Here is an 18,175-nt window from a genome sequence, read left to right as displayed (position 1 = left end):
ATGTTACTGGATGAGGGGTAAATTCTCCTTACCAATGTTGATACTTGCGGTCTGTCAATAGGCTTATTAAATAGCACCAGATACTGCGTATTCCAAGGTATATCTCTGCAGGCTTTACCTTGAAGGAACAAATTTTTGCGAGATATTCGACAGGTATGTCCCTGTGGTTGCTGCCCTTGATAAAGAGATTAGCAATTCTTTGATCGCACTTTAGTCATCAAGTCGTCAAAGACCAGCAGGTTCCTTTGATTGAACTAATATATTGGGAATCGTTCAATTAGTCTAGAATACAGGGTAAAAATTCGATTCCGGGATCTTTACTCTGTTCGTCATACAAAGGTTGTTTTTGTCCAAAACACCATATGATACGCTCACGCTGAGGTTGATAAGAGTAGTTTTCACCCCATTCAGGTTTTCCACTTTCACTTGGGCCTGAAACGACCATTGAGATCGGATATTGATACGTTCTCTTTTGAAGTTTTCGGTATTTGTAATGATGGTGAATAACTCCCGTGCACTAAACGTTGATGTCTCAGCATGGTGTTGCGCCTAAAAAATGACGATGTAAAATGATTTTCATACAAAAAAGACACTGTTTCGTGTTTTTACAAGTTTTAAATGTCACAAGACAGATTATGCTGTCAAAGTATTGGAAGTGGACGTGGTAGTAGAGGTGGATGTTGGGTTTGTGATGATTGAGGTGATGGTAGTGAACCAAAACGTCAAAGGATAAAACTAGGATAAAATATCTATCGTGTACGTTTTTTTTTTTGCGGACGTAGTTGTTGTTAGTTGTGGTAGATGTGGGGGGCAAAGGTGGTGGAAGAGGTGGTGGTGATAGTGGTTAAGGTTGTCGTGGCGGTTGAGGCGGTCGTGGTAGTGGTGGTTGGTGTAGTGGAGGTGATAGTGATGGTTGTGGACTTGGTGTTGCTGGTGGTCGTCGTCATTGTCTTGGTGGTGGTGGTGGAGGTGGTTGTAGTGATGGTGGAGGTTTTGTCGGTGGTGGGGGGGGGGAAGATTTGGAGGTTGTGGTGGATGTGGTTGCAGTAGCTAGTAACGCCATCTGTTATAGTCAACTAGAGACAAGTCAGAATATGTCGTATCACTAACCAATCAGTACATTGTTTTGACTCTATTCATTAAACTTTATTCAGTGAATTCATTCATTGTCAGTTTGGATAATTATCAAAATTTAAAGATCTGTTAAAAGTTCACTTTGACGCATTTTACACGTGAGCGACCACACATTCTTTTATGTAAACAAGTCAATAGTACTCGTCTAAATTTTTCATTTCATAGCAAACAGGACTAAAGACATCCAAAGAAAAGGGTAGAGAAGTTTTATTTTACGCATGAGTGATTTCACCATTTCATAAGCTTAAAGAAATGGGTATAAACAGATAAGCCATAAAGGAAGAATTTCTATTTCACCCATGAATTATTTCATTTCCGGTTGGATGCTACTATTTGTTAATGTTTGTACAGCGCTTTTTTTAAATGAGGAAGATGTGCCATTTTCAATATTTAAGTCGACAATTTTGATTTTAGCGCAAAATGATGACATCACAAATTGATACTACCATTATTAAACTTGAATAGCTCTAAAACGATTATAGACAGTTCTTTTAAACCTAGTACATTCAGAATCAGAATGAAAACATTTTTCCAACGGTACCGCGTATTCACGCATCCGCTCATTATTGACACATCAATGCACCATTAATAAACCATCCGACCAATAAACACTCGCTAGATTTTGTCTACCTTTCCGGTCCTAAATAAACACATGCCAACATGCACCTGGCCTTATATCAATATGCCTATTTATAAATTGCTTAAAATAGAGTAAAACACAAAGGACCTTTAAATTTGAATAGAAGTTTTCTTTGTTGAATATAGTGTGATAAAGGTGAATTGCGAAATTTGAAAATAGACGATCACGACTGACACTGACACGACGTGATGTTTTCTAAAAATAGAGTTGAACATGCACATTCAAGACTAGAGCACTTATCACTGGAGTCATTTTGATATCGGACGCCAAGAAGAAAACATGTATTTATTACTTACTATTTATAGTATCCAATATAAGTTTTCATATACATCAATTTTATGATTTAACGAAATACTTTTCTCAGTAATGGATGAATCCATATAATTAGTCATTACTAATGTATTACTTAAATAAATCTGATATTTATGTAATATTTTTGTCTTATACATCATGGTATCCCCCTATCTAGGGCTGAGCACGTGACTCTCAATGTGCGCGACCACGCCTTAGATTGGGAGAATATCATTTTCTATAAAAAGAACATGAGGTAATTTAAAAAATAAATTCATAACGATCGTTTCTATTATTAACATAGTGAGATCATGACAGCCGCGCATGCGTACTGACTTTATTCATTAAATGCAAATGAGTTACTATAAATAGTAACTAGGATGCTAACGTTTCAGGGCGCCCTACACGAGTTAGATCTTGGACTCTAGATTCTCTCCTATCACATTACCTTATGGGAAGAATGGTTTTAAATTCTTGCCGAATCAGTTTGGCTGGCATTTTCGAAGAGCAACGCACCTAATTCCTTTCCTAACTGAAATCTGCATGCTCACGATAAAGTTAGCCAGTTTATACGAGTTTGGTTTGTTGAAAGGCTTGTTACTCAGCTCTAAAAAGACAGTCAATAGTGTTGAAATTTATAGTTGTCATTAACAGCACGAGGTTCGTCTTTAACGGGCGTTTCCTGCATTGGTTATTTCACCGGAAACGCTAGTCCGGTATGCAAGAATGACTATACTCTATATGTTTGTCGAGGAGACTTAACTCTGAATTCATGTAATTTTGCATCAGTAAATGTCGAACATTATGTCGATATCTCTCAAGTAAAATAGCATTATACTCACATGATATGAATAAGGCGTGAATGTACATACACAATATATTTTCATTTATACATTATTAACTTGTTAAACCCAGTTGCATTTCTTATAAGTATTTTTGTTCTTTGTTGCAGGATAGTTGCAGTTGGTAAGTAAACCGTACATGCACAACATTCTAGGCCCAAACGTTCTACTTAAGTTATACTTGGATAAAATCATCTATTGTATACGTTTACATTTTCAAACGATATTTCAGTGATACTAGAATAAAACATCTATCGTGTACGTTTTCTTTTTCAAACGATATGTCAGTGATACTCGGATAAAGCATCTACCTTCTACGTTTTAGTTTTTCAAACGATATGTAAGTTATACTTGGATAAAGTATCAATTGTGTACGTTTTATTTTTCGAACGATATGCCAGTTATACTTGGATAAAGCATCTATAGTGTACGTTTTATTTTTCAAACGATATGTCAGTTATACTAGGATAAAGTATGTATTGTGTACGTTTTATTTTTCAAACGATATGTCAGTTATGCTAGGATAAAGCATCTATCGTGTACGTTTTATTTTTCAAACGATATGTCAGTGATACTAGGATAAAGTATCTATCGTGTACGTTTTCTTTTACAAACGATATGTCAGTCATACTGGGATAAAGCATACGTCTACGTTTTCTTTTTCAAACGGTATGTCAGTTATTCATGGATAAAGCATCTGTCGTCTACGTTTTAGGATAAAGTATCTATCGTCCAAGTTCTATTTTTGAAACGATATGTCAGTTAAACTAGGATAAAGCATATATCGTGTACGTTTCCTCTTTCCAACGATATGTTAGTGATACAAGGAAAAAGCATTTATCGTCTACGTTTTATTTTTCAAGCGGTATGTCAGTTATTCATGGATAAAGCGTCTGTCGTCTACATCTTATTTTCAAACGATTTGTCAGTGATACTAGGATAAAGCATCCATCTTCTACGTTTTCTTTTTCAAACGAAATGTCACTTATACTTGGATAAAGCATCTATTGTTTACGTTTTATTTTTCAAACGATATGTCAATGATACTTGGATAAAGAATCTATTGTATACGTTTTATTTTGCAAACGATATGTCAGTTATACTTGGATAAAGCATCTATCGTCTACGTATTATATTTCAAGCGATATGTCAGTGATACTAGGATAAAGCATCCATCTTCTACGTTTTCTTTTTCAAACGAAATGTTAGTGATACTTGGATAAAGCATCTATTGTTTACGTTTTATTTTTCAAGCGATATGTCAGTGATACCAGGATAAAGCATCCATCTTCTACGTTTTCTTTTTCAAACGAAATGTCAGTTATACTTGGATAAAGCATCTATTGTTTACGTTTTATTTTTCAAACGATATGTCAATGATACTTGGATAAAGAATCTATTGTGTACGTTTTATTTTGCAAACGATATGTCAGTTATACTTGGATAAAGCATCTATCGTCTACGTATTATTATTCAAGCGATATGTCAGTGATACTAGGATTAAGTATCTATTGTGTATGTTTTCTTCCAACGATATGTCAGTTTTATACTTGGATAAAGCATCTATCGTCTGCGTTTTATTTTTTCAAACGATGTGTCAGTTATACTAGGATAAATTAGCTATCGTGTACGTTTTCTTTTTCAAACGATATGTCATCGATACTAGTAAAAAGCATCTATTGCCTACGTTTATTTTTCAGACGGCATGTCAGTTATACTAGGATAAAGTATCTATTGCCTACGTGTCCATTTTTTCAGACATTATATCAGTAATACTTGGATAACGCATGTATTGTCTGGTTGCAGAATAATTGTCTTACATAATCTTACAGAATTATCCTTTAAAAAAGAATTAATGTTTCGCTTGTTCTGTTTCAGACAATCTGACATTGATTCTTGGATTAGGTCTGGGATTACTTCTGCCATTGCTATTAGGAACAGTAGTCGCTATCACCGCCTGGTTTGTGATGAAAAGGGCAAAATTGAATAAAAGAAAACAGAGGAAACGGTACGAACATACTTTTCCAGTCCAGACATTTTAAGATTAGAATGGACCTCTGGCCCTGTATTCTGTTCTTTAGTATTGCATATGGGAAGTTAATTTCAGGATGTATCTTCTGCAGGTATTTTAATGAAGTAAGGATGGTGACTTAAAACATTAAAAGTCAAAATCAAAGTTTTATTTCTTTGTCCGATATTGGCTTAGTACGTCCATTTACGAAATATGTACGAGTTACTCTTTTATTTTTTTTCTGAACAGAAATCTGATTTCTATAAAAGGACCATTAAAATTCTAAAGTAAAGTAGAATCGACTTTCAGTTACCTTGGGGGTATCATTAGCAATTGCCTATTCCAAAAGACTCTTAATAAATTCCGTTAGATATAGCATAAGATCAGTCTGTTTTCAGCATTTAGAAACATTCTGTATTTAAATTTCTTTTGTCTTTAGTGCAGTGGATAAAAACCAAACACGCAATCAATTTACAATTAACTTATATTCCAACGTTTCGGCTACATGCCTTCTTCAGGGAATGATGATAATAAAATATATCTTTTAGCGAATTCAAGAATAGATACTAGCCAAGTTTCAAAACCTTATGTTAAATTCTCGGTGAAGGTAAACTAATGCTCTTTAAAATGAGCTTATCAAAATCATACTAAAGCTAACTTGAAAGAAATATTGAAGATTCTGTAATGTAAAGAACACATTAAAGCAAAGAGTCCATCTATTTCGTGTTATTTTCGTGTTGATTTTTTAGCTCACCTAAGGCTCAGGTGAGCTTTTGTGACCGCTTGTTGTCCGTCGTGCGCCGTCCGTCGTTCGTTGTCCGTTATCCGTCGTCCGTCCGTCAACAATTTATAAAAAGATATTCTTTTTCAAAACTAATGGACAGACTTGCACCAAACTTCACAGGAATGATTCTTGGGTGACTCCCTTTCAAAATTGACAAAAGAATTAAAATCTATATAGAAAGCTGGTTGTCATGGCAACCGAAAGGAAAATATTTAAAAATCTTTTTCTCAAAAATTGTAAGCTGAATTTCAAAACTATTTTATAGAAATGATGTCTAGGTAATTCTCTAACAAAATTGCTTAAGCCGTTCTGTTCCGTTAAAAAAACATGTCCGTCAGGAGGCGGGGCTTATTTTCCCAATATGGCTATATTGTAAATTTCAAAAATCTTCTTCAAAACCGCTGGGCAGATTTTCACCAAACTTCACAACACCTTTCAAAAAATCCAAAAGGAATAAAATTCATTTAGAACTGTAGTTGTCATGGCAACCGAAAGGAAAATCATTAAAAATCTTCTTTTCAGAAATTGTTTGCCGGATTTCAAAACCATTTTGTAGAAACGATCTCTAGGTGACTTTTTACCCAAATTGCTTAAACCATTTTTTTCGTTAAAAAACATGGCCGCAAGGGAGCGGGGCTTATTTTCCCTACATGACTATATTGTAAATTTAAAGAACCTTCTTCTATGAAATCTGAAAACTAGAGCTTAAATATTTGGTTTGTGGCATTGCCAAGTGGACTTCAAGTTATGATCCCAGGTCAATTTTTGTCCCGCCCGTGGTCCCATAATTTACGTAGAGTTCTATAGGAAAAATATAAAATATGTTCTTCTCTTAAACAGAGAGGCACAGAGTTTAGATATTTTACCTGTGGCATTGTCTTGTGGTCCTTTACTTATATTGTTCAAATTATGACCAAGGGTCTATTTAAAGCCCCGCCCCGGGGTCACTTAGTTTATATATGAGTTATATAGGAAAAATACTTGAAAATTATGTTTGATTATAATTACCATATGACCCCAAGTAATTAGAGGGTCACTTGACTGTAACATTGACCTACTGACATACTTTCTTGTTGTTGTTTTTTAAGATACAGCCTTGAAATTTGAATGACATATACAATTTTGCACAACAATTTTAAAACTATTTTAAAACTAGCTTTCAGTTACCATACTATGAATGTGATCTACCGACCGTCTTTCTTAATATTTTAGCATCAGTTTGACATCTGAATTATGTAGCTCATATTACTCAAGTGAGCGATCCAGAGTCATCATGACCCTCTTATTGTAATTTGTCATTACTGGTTATACAATTATATCAAACTTCGATTTAACGAATGTATCTGCGAGTAAAAAGTAAATGTAAATAATAAAAACAAAGCTAGACTGTCATAATAAACGCCTGTCAAGGCAAATATTTTTTTGCGATTTTGACTTAATCAGAGGCCATAAGAGATGCACACTGGCTGAATATCAAACTTGGCCTAGGTTTTATAGAGATACACATTCTGTAAAAGTATGGTTGAGATCAAAAATAATAATCTGTTAATTGAGACGACAATGAGTTTTTGCAGTTTTGATAATTCAAGGGCTATAACTATATTTCGGTACTATCAAGCTTGGTGTAACACTCGGCCGAAATTTCATTCCCTTGAACAATGCAATAAAATTCAACTATAAGAACTGCTTAAGTTATCATGGTTATTGAACGGACTCTGAAAACTCTCGAAATTTTAAGTTATTCAAGAGCAATTTGAGTCCTGTTTTTATCCACCCTGGACAAGACATTATGCTGATGATAATAGCATTCTTGAGCGCCTATGTCAAGGTTTGCGCTGCTTCAACTGAAGTCATAGAAACGATCCTGCTGGTTATCAAACTTAGTGGAACTATTATACCGAAAACATTCTTACCAAATTTGGTGAACATTGTATGACAACTAATCGAGTCGGGGAGCGGACGCCGCCAACCTGCCACAGATATTTATACAATACGTCACGTTATACGGGAGAATGAAAATTAAAATTGACGAAACTCTAAATTATTATGCACCTAAACATTCTCGTAGGACCTCAGTTCGACTTGTTAATTAACTTTAAGTGTGTAAGCCTTTTGAAAAGTGGGCATTTTGTAAACATATGAATGTAATATTTTGTCTGCCTTGTCAATTGTTGCAAAAAGGACAGTCATCTATTTCTTCTTTAAATTTTGGTTATTGTTAAATCATCTGATTTTTTGAAATTATGAGTTATTGTCATCACTTTATCGGCATCGGCGTCTGCGTCTGTGTCGGCGTCGGCGTTGCTTGGTTAAATTTTATGTTTAGGTCAGCTTTTCTCCTAAACTATAGAAGTTATTGCTTTAAAACTTGCAACACTTGTTTACCATCAATAGCTGACTCTGTACAGCAAGAAACATAACTCCATCTTGCTTTTTGCAAGAATTATGGCCCCTCTTGGACTTAGAAAATATCAAATTTCTTGGTTAAGTTCTATGCTTAGGTCAACTTTTCTCATAAACTATCAAAGCTATTGCTTTAAAATTTGCAACACCTGTTCATCATCAATAGCTGACTCTGTACAGCAAGAAACATAACTCCAACCTGCTTTTTGCAAGAATTATGGCCCATTTTGGATCTAGAAAATATCAGATTTCTCGGTTAAGTTTTGCGTTTAGGTCAACTTTTCTCCTTAACGGTCAAAGCTATTCCTTTAAAACTTGGATCAGTCATTTGCCATTAAAACCTGACTCTGCGCAGCAAGTAACTCTACATTGCTTTTTGCAAGAATTATGGCCCCTTTTTGACCAAGAAAATATCGGATTTCTTGGTTAATTTTTGCTTTAACTCATTAATACCTGCAGCCATATCGCCGCTTAATTACTGGTATCAATTTTCCGATACATTCCTGAGCCACTTATCAATTTATCTGCTTTATATGCCTGTGGATTTTCACTGATAATCAATAATCGATAAGATCTAGGCATCCTTTGATCAAAATTAGGGACAAACATCTGTTTATAAAAGATGAATAAAACTGAAACTTTCACAACTGAAACTATAACTTATGATCTAATCAATAATTTAAAATTTACTATTATTTTGATTTGCAAAATTGTTTTACAGGCCAACTGAAGTAACATGAATATAGAAAACTGCAATATTCAAGAAAGACTGGACATAGAAAAACAGCCATTATTTGATTATTTTATATTTATTCAAATATCATCTATTGCTATACTTTAAAGCAAATTATATTATGAAAGAACAAAATTATAATTTATTTAATAAAATTAAAAATACTGAATAAATGAGAAAGATTCTGCAGTATAATGAAATGAGAAGATAAAACAGGCAATACCTAGAAATAACTTTCTTATTCCGATATTTAGTGATGAGTATATTAAATAAAACATGCTTAAATAATAAATATTTTGATTGTTTCGATCGCTTCTGGGTTTTGCAAATCTTTAGAGTAAAATATTTGCATTGGTTGACTTTGACAGCAGTCCATTCGTTGGTACTCTTGCAATCGTAAAATCACGTCTCGGCATACACGCCTGTTATCTTTTGACGGATAAATACGACATGCGGTACTCGATTAGAGTTGAAATGAATGCATAAATGCGATCTGCGTCCTTAATGAGTTGAGGTCAACATTTCTCCTTAACGGCCAAAGCTATTGCTTTAAAACTTGGATCAGTCATTTGCCATTAAAAGCTGACTCTGCGCAGCAAGTACCGCAACTCTACATTGCTTTTTGCAAGAAATATGGCCCCTTTTAGACTTAGGAAGTCATAGGTAGGACAATATTACTATTGTACAGAGACAACAAAAATCAGATGAGCCTCTGCACCCGGAAGGCGGTGCTCTTGTTTTATGTTGTCTTCATTTTATTGACCAATTATGAGATTTTCACCTTCAATTTTCTTGGTTGATGATATCTCTGTATTAAGTCCCTGATATAAAAATTTATGTTTTTCTCTTCAGATTTTTAAGTATTGTCTTAGAACGCATTTCATTTTAAAATCATATGTATGATATGCTTCATATACATTTGTGACCGCTTAGTTAGGATGCCAGATTTTCCTGCACGGTGTTCTTGGTCTACTTTAATCAACATTGACTTCTAAAAATTTAACCTTTATTCTATATCAGTCATTTCGCATTACTGCATACATTTATGGAATAATGACAGAATAAGTCAAAACCTTAAATTCATTATTTGAAAACTTTTGTTGTTGACGAATAAAAGAAACGTCAACATTTTAAGTTTTTATCAATAGTGGTTGATGTGCTTGTATTAATTGCTAGTACCCAGATGAACAACATAACATACTATTTTCGTTCCACAATAAGTTATTTATTAGATACTACTTTTTTAGGTACGATATGAAGTCGTCTTTCAGTGGGGAGAGACAGTTTCCAACTAGATATTACGACAACGCTCGGTACAGCAACAGCAGTTTATACAGCCTGTCAGAATACCATGACATGCCTGCAGTTGATGTCGTCAAATATGGACAACATCAGTACCGCTATTAACCCAAGACGATTCGAATAAAAACATCATGGACAAATCAACATTTTGAACACACAAAGAAATGATGAAAATAGAATAATAAAAAGGGAGCAGATCTGATAAACAGAAACGATATAGTGACTAATTTTCATTCCCCATCCAAACGAGTTTTGGGTTATATTTGATCTGCACCACTAGGGAATGTATTGTAACTTGATTCAACGTTAAATGGCAAAGATATTATCTCCCTTTATGTATATACTTTTTGAACTTTGTTAAACAATCAAGAACCATTTCCCTGTACAGAGTAATAAAACGAACTTTGATTTATATATTCAATTTGTCTACGCACTAACATTAATGCTGATGAAACAGTGCATAGTGCAGACGTTAGTACTATATAAACAAATATTTTTCTCATTTAGCTCATCTGATTTCTTTTTTTTTTTTAAATGATGAGTTATTGTCATCACTTGATCGGCGTCGGTGTCAGCGTCAGCGTTGGCGTTGGCGTTTCCTAGTACAGTTTTAGTTTAGGTCAGATTTCTCCTAAACAATTGCTTTAAACTTGCAACACTTGTTCACCATCAATAGCTGTCTCTGTACAGAAAGAAACATAACTCCATCCTGCTTTTTGCAAGAATTATGACCCCTTTTGGACCTAGAAAATCTCAGATTTCTCGGTTAAGTTTTGTGTTTAGGTCATTTTTTCTCCTTAACAGCCAAAGCTATTGCTTTAAAACTTGGATCAGTCATTTGCCATTAAAACCTGACTCTGTGCAGCAAATATCGCAACTCTACACTGCTTTTTGCAAGAATTATGGCCCCTTTTGGACCTAGAAAGTATCAGATTTCTTGGTTAAGTTTTGCTTTTAGAGTCAACATTTCTCATTAACGGTCAAAACTATTGCTTTAAAATTTGGAGCAGTCATTTGTCATTAAAAGCTGACTCTACATTGCTTTTTGCAAGAATTATGGCCCCTTTGGGCCCCTTTTGGAAAATATCAGATTTCTTAGTTCAGCTTATTTCCTAAACTATCAATGCTGTTGTTTTAAAATTTGCAACACATAACTCCACGCTGCTTTTTGCAAGAATTATGGCCCTATTGTATAACTCCATCCTGTCTTTTGCAAGAATTATGGCCCTATTGGATTTAGAAATTATCATTAAAACAACCGGGTAGGACAGTATCTCTATTATACAGAGACAAAAATATTCAGATGAGCGTCTGCAACCGCAATGCGGTGCTCTTGTTTTTACGCATAATAGCCTTGTATTTTTTTTAATTGCCATAACAATATAATATAATGGACTTTGAAGGATACATTACGTACCAATTGTTACCTGTACTACCTTTTTAAATCAATAACGGTTAGTGCCTCTTCGAGTCTGAACAAGTAAATTTTGTGTGTTCAAAGCGTAATGTCGTTGTGTCTTAAAGTGATAACATCGTAAATTTTAGAAGGAACATTATTTTATAAAATTCATCGCTAATGTATCATACTTACATGCTTCTATAGCTATTGTTGTTTTAATCATTCTATGTTAGCTTTGTCGCTCTTCATTCAACTCTTGTTTGTTAGTGAAAAGAGACAACTTTTATCTCGTAAAATACAAATCTACTTGCTAGATTTCCTAACAAGAGAACTTCAGCTCTCATTTTTTACATGTAACATACTACTACATTTGTAATATATATGTACTCGTGTATACATAGTATAGCTTTTATATTTTTCTTCCTAGAACATCCTATTTTTATATGCTTTTTTTGCTTTGTGACTTTCACGTTTTTATTAAAATTGTATTATTTTATATCACCCTCTTTACAGTTGACATTCTCTTTTATTGTCAAATGAACTTGTGATTTGTTTCCTTGTTAATTTAAAGATTAGAAGTATTTGGTTTAGTGTTGTTCGTGACATCTTAATATTACAATTAAAAATTTTAGTTGTTTTTTTGTTACTGAAGAGTCTCTAATATCGGTTGCATAAAAGATGTATTCTGGAATTGTATCCTAACATGTTAATAGTGTGCAAGATACTTAAAGTAGAACTATATCCTTAGAAAGGAACAACACAATATGCAAATGAGATATAGTTCAAAACAAATTGGACGAAGCAATTCAATTGTGCCTTTCAAACAAAAGTGTATAACGCAATTCTCTACGAATCTGAATTACTGTATATTTGTAATATAGCTACACTCAACAAAATTCCTAATCGGTCACTTTATATTGTACTGTTATTTTGTTAATAATGCATGTATTCACATGAAATTTCACATACCGACATTTGAATAGGTACTGCAGCTAATTATTGGGTTTGACTCACGGCCAAAGTAACCGCATTAGGCGTTTTGACCAATATTGCATATTTTGCACGTGCAGGGCATGTGTACCAACATGCACGTGTTCGTTTACACTTTTGGCATTACTGACGAAAGACCTACTAGAAAAACACACATCATTGTGAAATAGCCACAAGAGCAACGCGATCGAGCTGTCGGAATGTTGCTAGCCGGGGCACATTTACGACACGTGTGTAATTATTTTTGCAGTTTTGATATAACTTGCTTGTATCTGTTACTTTGATGGTTATTTCCATTTTTAACCTTATTTCCGTTTACAAGAACCTTCAATCGTTGGTTATCTACCATCCGCGCTCTTTTGTCGAAATTTAACTAAAGTACAATTCAATGAAGCGACCGATTTTGAATTTTGTTGAAAGATTCCGACAGCCCGGGCGCGTTGCTCTTGAGTCAATTTCACGATAATATGTGTTTTTCTAGTAGGACTTTCGTCAGCAATGCCAAAAGTGTTCATGAACACATGCATATTGGTGCACATGCCCTGCACGTGCAAAATATGCTATACTGGTCAAAACGCCTAAGGCGGTTACGTTGGTCGTGAGTCGGCCAAAAAAAAGCAAACAATAATTTGCTGCAGTACCTTTTCAAATGTCGGTATGTGAAATTTCTTGTAAATACATGCATTATTAACAAAATAGTAACACCATATAAACTGACCGATTAGGAATTTTGTTGAGTGTATTTGCGGGATTTATTAATTATTAGTTTTTACTGATAAAATTTATCTGTTTTTAGCTCACTGACCAGGTGAGTTTTTGTGATCGCACTTCGTCCGGCGTCCGTCGTCCGTCCGTAAACTTTTACTTTAAACGACATCTCCTCATAAACCGCTAGGTCAGTTTCAAACAAACTTCACAGAAATGTTTCTTGGGTGAAGCTCTACGAAAATTGTTCAAAGAATTGAATTCCATGCAGAACTCTGGTTGCAATGGCAACCAAAAGGAAAAACTTTAAAAATCTTCTTCTCAAAAACCAGAAGCCCTAGGGCTTAGATATTTGGTGTGAAGCATTGCCTAGTAGACCTCTATTAAGTTTGTTCAAATCATGACCCCGGGATTAAAATTGACTCCGCCCGAGGGGTCATATGATTTTATATAGGAAAATCTTAAAAAATCTTCTTCTCGAAAACCAGAAGCCCTAGAGCTTAGATATTTGACTTGTAGCATTGCCTAGTGGACCTCTACTAAAGTTGTTCAAATCATGACCCCGGGGTCAAAATTGACCCCGCCCCAGGGGTCACTTGATTTTACATAGATTTCTATAGGAAAATCTTCAAAAAAAAAAAAAAAAAAAAAAACAGAATGCCTAGAGCTTAGATATTTGACATGTAGCATTGCCTAGTTGACCTCTACAAAATTTATTCAAACCTGACCCCCGGGGTCAAAATTGACCCCGCCCCAGGGGTCACTTGATTTTACATAGATTTCTTTAGGAAAATCTTCAAAAAAATTAAAAAGTAAACCAGTATACCTAGACCTTAGATATTTGACATGTAGCATTGCCTAGTGGACCTCTACAAAATTTGTTCAAACATGACCCCCGGGGTCAAAATTGACCCCGCCCCAGGGGTCACTTGATTTTACATATTTTTGGATATTTGACATGTAGCATTGACTAGTGGACCTCTACAAAATTTGTTCAAATCTTGACACCCAGGGTCAAATTGACCCCGCCCCAGGAGTTACTTGACTGTGCAAAGGGAAATCTTCATAAATTTGTTAAAAATAAACCAGAAGGCCTAGAGCTGAGATATTTGATATGTAACATTGCCTAGTAGACTTCTACAAATTAGTTTAAATCATGACCCCCCACCCCCGGGTCAAATTGACCCTGCCCCAGCGGTAACTTAATTGTACATCGGAAAATCTTCAAAAAATTTCTGAAAATAAACCAGAAGGTCTAGAGCTTAGATATTTGACACGTAGCATTGCCTAGAGGACCTCTACAAAATTTATTCAAATCATAACCCCCGGCATCAAACTGGTCCCGCCCGAGGGGTTACTTGATTGTACATAGGAAAATCTTCAAAAAAATGTCTAGAAATAAACTAGAAGGCCTAGAGCTTAGATATTTGGTGTGTAGCATTGCCTAGTGGATCTCTACCAAGTTTGTTCAAATCATGACCCCGGGGTCAAGCTTAAATGCAAATCTTCATACCAACCATTTAACCAGGTGAGCGATATAGGGCCATCATGGCCCTCTTGTTTTGTAAAGTCGGTTCAACATGTTTTTTCTGTATTCACAATTCTGTATACAATGTATATATGTTCTTTCTGAAAACAACAAAATAATTCTAAGATGACATATGTTTTGTTGATACTGTCTTTGATGAAAACGACGGATAAACAAATAATATATATTCAGTAATTTTGAAAAACCGCGGAAAGATGAAAAGAACAATATGAAGGCATTTCCATTATGGCCAGTATAAAAGTAAATTCATACTGCTTTATTAGAATCTCAGTATGGTAGAAACTAGCCGACTAAACTTCTCTATCACATGAAAGTCATCTTGAAACACTGCATAGAGTTGTTAATACATTTCAAAATGTGTATATCGTGGTATCTCGTAAGTTTCTCACACAGAGGTTTACGAAAAAATTGATATATAGTGTTTATGAAAATTGTAGATATATTTACCCGCTGAGCATTATATCTGATCATTATATAGCAAAACAGTCACCTATAAATACTCGACTGTCCAGTACAATCATACTTTCATTAGAAAATGCTATAAATATTAGCCTAGTTTGATCAGCTACTATTGTATAGTAAAGTAAGGAACAGGATGCGCGTGTAATTTCACAGCTAGGCCAGCATTTCGCAACCTTTCTCTGCTAGTACCTCGCTCACCCACTGGTTGAACTGTAGTAAGAAGCTACGTTATATACGTTGTCTTGAGACAAGCTACCGTAGTAGGTGATCAAACTAGACCATTGTATTTAGGAGCTTATAATTCGAGATTATAAAAATCACATCCTCTTATAGAAGCTAAATATATTGGCTAAATATTCCACTATTTACATCCTGGATAGGTATTTGTATAAGATCCTTGGAAAATATTTGGGTAAGACCTTGAAAAATATTTGTGTAACACTCTGAATTATCAATATGAACGATATATTTTTTATGATATATAGATATTTGAATGATGCCTTTTATAGATATTTGTGTAACTTTTAAATATACACTTGCTGCTTTTAAACTTCACTGTCTTTGTTTGTGTTTGTTTATTCGTGATACCAGGTGAACAAAATCCAAAACTTCAGTACCTCTTGTGAAGCAGTCAAACCGATTCAATTGTATACACGCACACCGTAACTAAGCACAAAAGAATTAGAACCACTGCCTTACACTTGCATGATCGTAAGAGGCGACTAATAGGGCCTTAACACTTGGTCTTGCTGTAACTCTGTGAATCCAGCAGGTATGCAAATTTTAATTCCATACCTCATGTTTTTATTTCAATGTAAATGAGATGTTAAACCAAAATCTGTAGTCCTATTTGGCGCCATATAACCTATACTGTGTTGGTACGCCGTAAAACCCAAATATAAAAATATAAACGTATACAGTAACATAAGCGAACGCATTAATAACAAACATGCAACAAACACACAAAAAAGCGTATATAAATATATAAAGAAGGAACACAGTAGGGCACCGCCTTGGAACAGTCAGTGGCAAAAACACCACTGGAGAGTTTAAACTACTTTACTGGCGCCAAACCTCACTCTTTAAGCCCTACCATGTTCCTATATGACAAAACAGTGTAAATAAAATTGCTCCACGACAGGTGAATCCCTAACACATCAAACAGTAGCCACAGGAACACATCGTAAAGGCAATGATGCTGTAATAACAGATGTAAATATTGATATCGTAATATAAGCCGCAAGATCAGACGCAAATAATTGTGCCGCAAGATAAGACGCAAATAATGATGCCGCCATGTCGTTATATCAAACATGTTTATCAGACATAATAATTCTAGCACAATCCGCACAAATTCCTATATGAACATATAGCAAACAGCTTATACATGAATCTTCGATAAAATATAGCTGTTCCGTTTCACCCTACGACTAGATTCTATAACTCAGCTTCAATATTATGCCGTTTATACACTCATTTGTTTCAGTGCTAAATAGTAGTAATACAACATACATCAAATTTTATGAGACAAACAATTTCTGATATTTATGAGTAATGATATTAAATTTTATGAGTCAGAAGCATTTTAACCGTGGGAAAAGTTACCAGTTCAGCATCAGTGTCATCTATATGGCCGTGTATTTTACTATTTCTACGGTGCAGTTAATGCAGACACTATAAATGTCAACAACTATCAGTAAATGACTTACAATCCATGTCCCAACCCAACCGTTCCAGTTTTTAAATCCCACCAGGACTAAACTGTTTTGATTTCTGTCTTTTGGCCTGTTTCGCCGGGCGCTAATAGGTGTTTCTCTTGATGCTCGGGTCTTTTGTAAAGACATTGAGTACATACGTTTTTGGTTCTTAAGGTTTGCTTTTATATAATTATACAGGAGCAATTTTGTGTTTTACATGCCATGCCTTTTGTTTCCTTAGCGTGCGTTAGAGATTCACCTGGCGAGGATTACTTTTATTTTCACTGTTCCGTGTCTTTGGAACATGGTGGGGGTAGGATTACTTTTATTTTCACTGTTCCGCGTCTTTGGAACATGGTGGGGGTAGGATTACTTTTATTTTCACTGTTCCGCGTCTTTGGAAAATGGTGGAGGTAATAGTGAGGTTAGGTGTGCACCATAAACCGGTTTAAGATCCCCAGTGGTGTTTTTGCCACAAACCGTTCTGAGCGGAGAGAGACTGCAATAATGCCCATTTAACCCCCGGTTTACGCGCAAATGCGCTAAAAATGGAAAATAGGATGGATCTATTTATTAAGGGCTTTTTTTCGACACCACTGAATCACATTTTTGACCGAATTACTTCTATTACATAATCTTTAGGGCGTAAAAGGTTTGCTCATTTAACGGACTCCAGTTCAGTTCAGTTTATTCATAAGAACATGATCCCTTACTTGGGGGTGTGCATGAATATTACAAATAATAATATATGCATGAATGGGCCTGAAAATATTATGAAGGGTTATATCAAGCTGAGATAAATCATGGTCATTTTGAAGCATATTATTTTAGAGTTTCTGAAACTTCTTATTTAATTTCCATGTATAGTCCTACGTATCAAGTCATTGATAAATATTTTATCCCCAATTATATCAGGATTAATGCGGGAAGAACTTATCTCCATGCAAAAATGTTGTTAAATACAAGATTATTGTGTGACGTCAGAAAATGTTTTAAGTGTAATAAAATAAATTCAGATCCGCTGCTTTAGCTGAAATTTAGATATAATGTTATTTGTACCATATCACACATCATATATAAAAACAAGAAAAAACTTCAGTATTCACCATGAAAATTGACATTACAATAAAATGACTTATCATTAGTTTTTAACCATACATTTACGTCATTATTTCTATTAACTTGTGTCATGCAGGTGTACAGGTAAATGCAGAGTAGGATTAATATTTGTGT

The 18,175-nt window shown here is 34.7% G+C and overlaps 1 protein-coding gene across 1 annotated transcript in view; it reads left to right on the top strand.

The window, feature by feature from the left end:
• LOC123546912 (DE-cadherin-like) overlaps positions 1–15,800 on the top strand; it is a 230,305-nt gene extending 214,505 nt beyond the window's left edge. Inside the window, exons 28-29 of the mRNA XM_053551286.1 lie at positions 3,018–4,915; positions 10,086–15,800. Of these exons, the coding sequence (XP_053407261.1) occupies positions 3,018–3,039 (22 nt within the window). The 3' untranslated portion in view covers positions 3,040–4,915; positions 10,086–15,800. The remainder of the gene's footprint in view (positions 1–3,017; positions 4,916–10,085) is intronic.
• Positions 15,801–18,175: the final 2,375 nt, after the last annotated feature.

The sequence above is a fragment of the Mercenaria mercenaria genome, chromosome 9, assembly GCF_021730395.1.
Source record: "Mercenaria mercenaria strain notata chromosome 9, MADL_Memer_1, whole genome shotgun sequence".
Classification (NCBI taxonomy): Eukaryota; Metazoa; Mollusca; class Bivalvia; order Venerida; family Veneridae; genus Mercenaria; species Mercenaria mercenaria.
The sequence above is the reverse complement of the archived record's forward strand: the minus strand, read 5'-3'. Positions and strand labels throughout refer to the sequence as shown.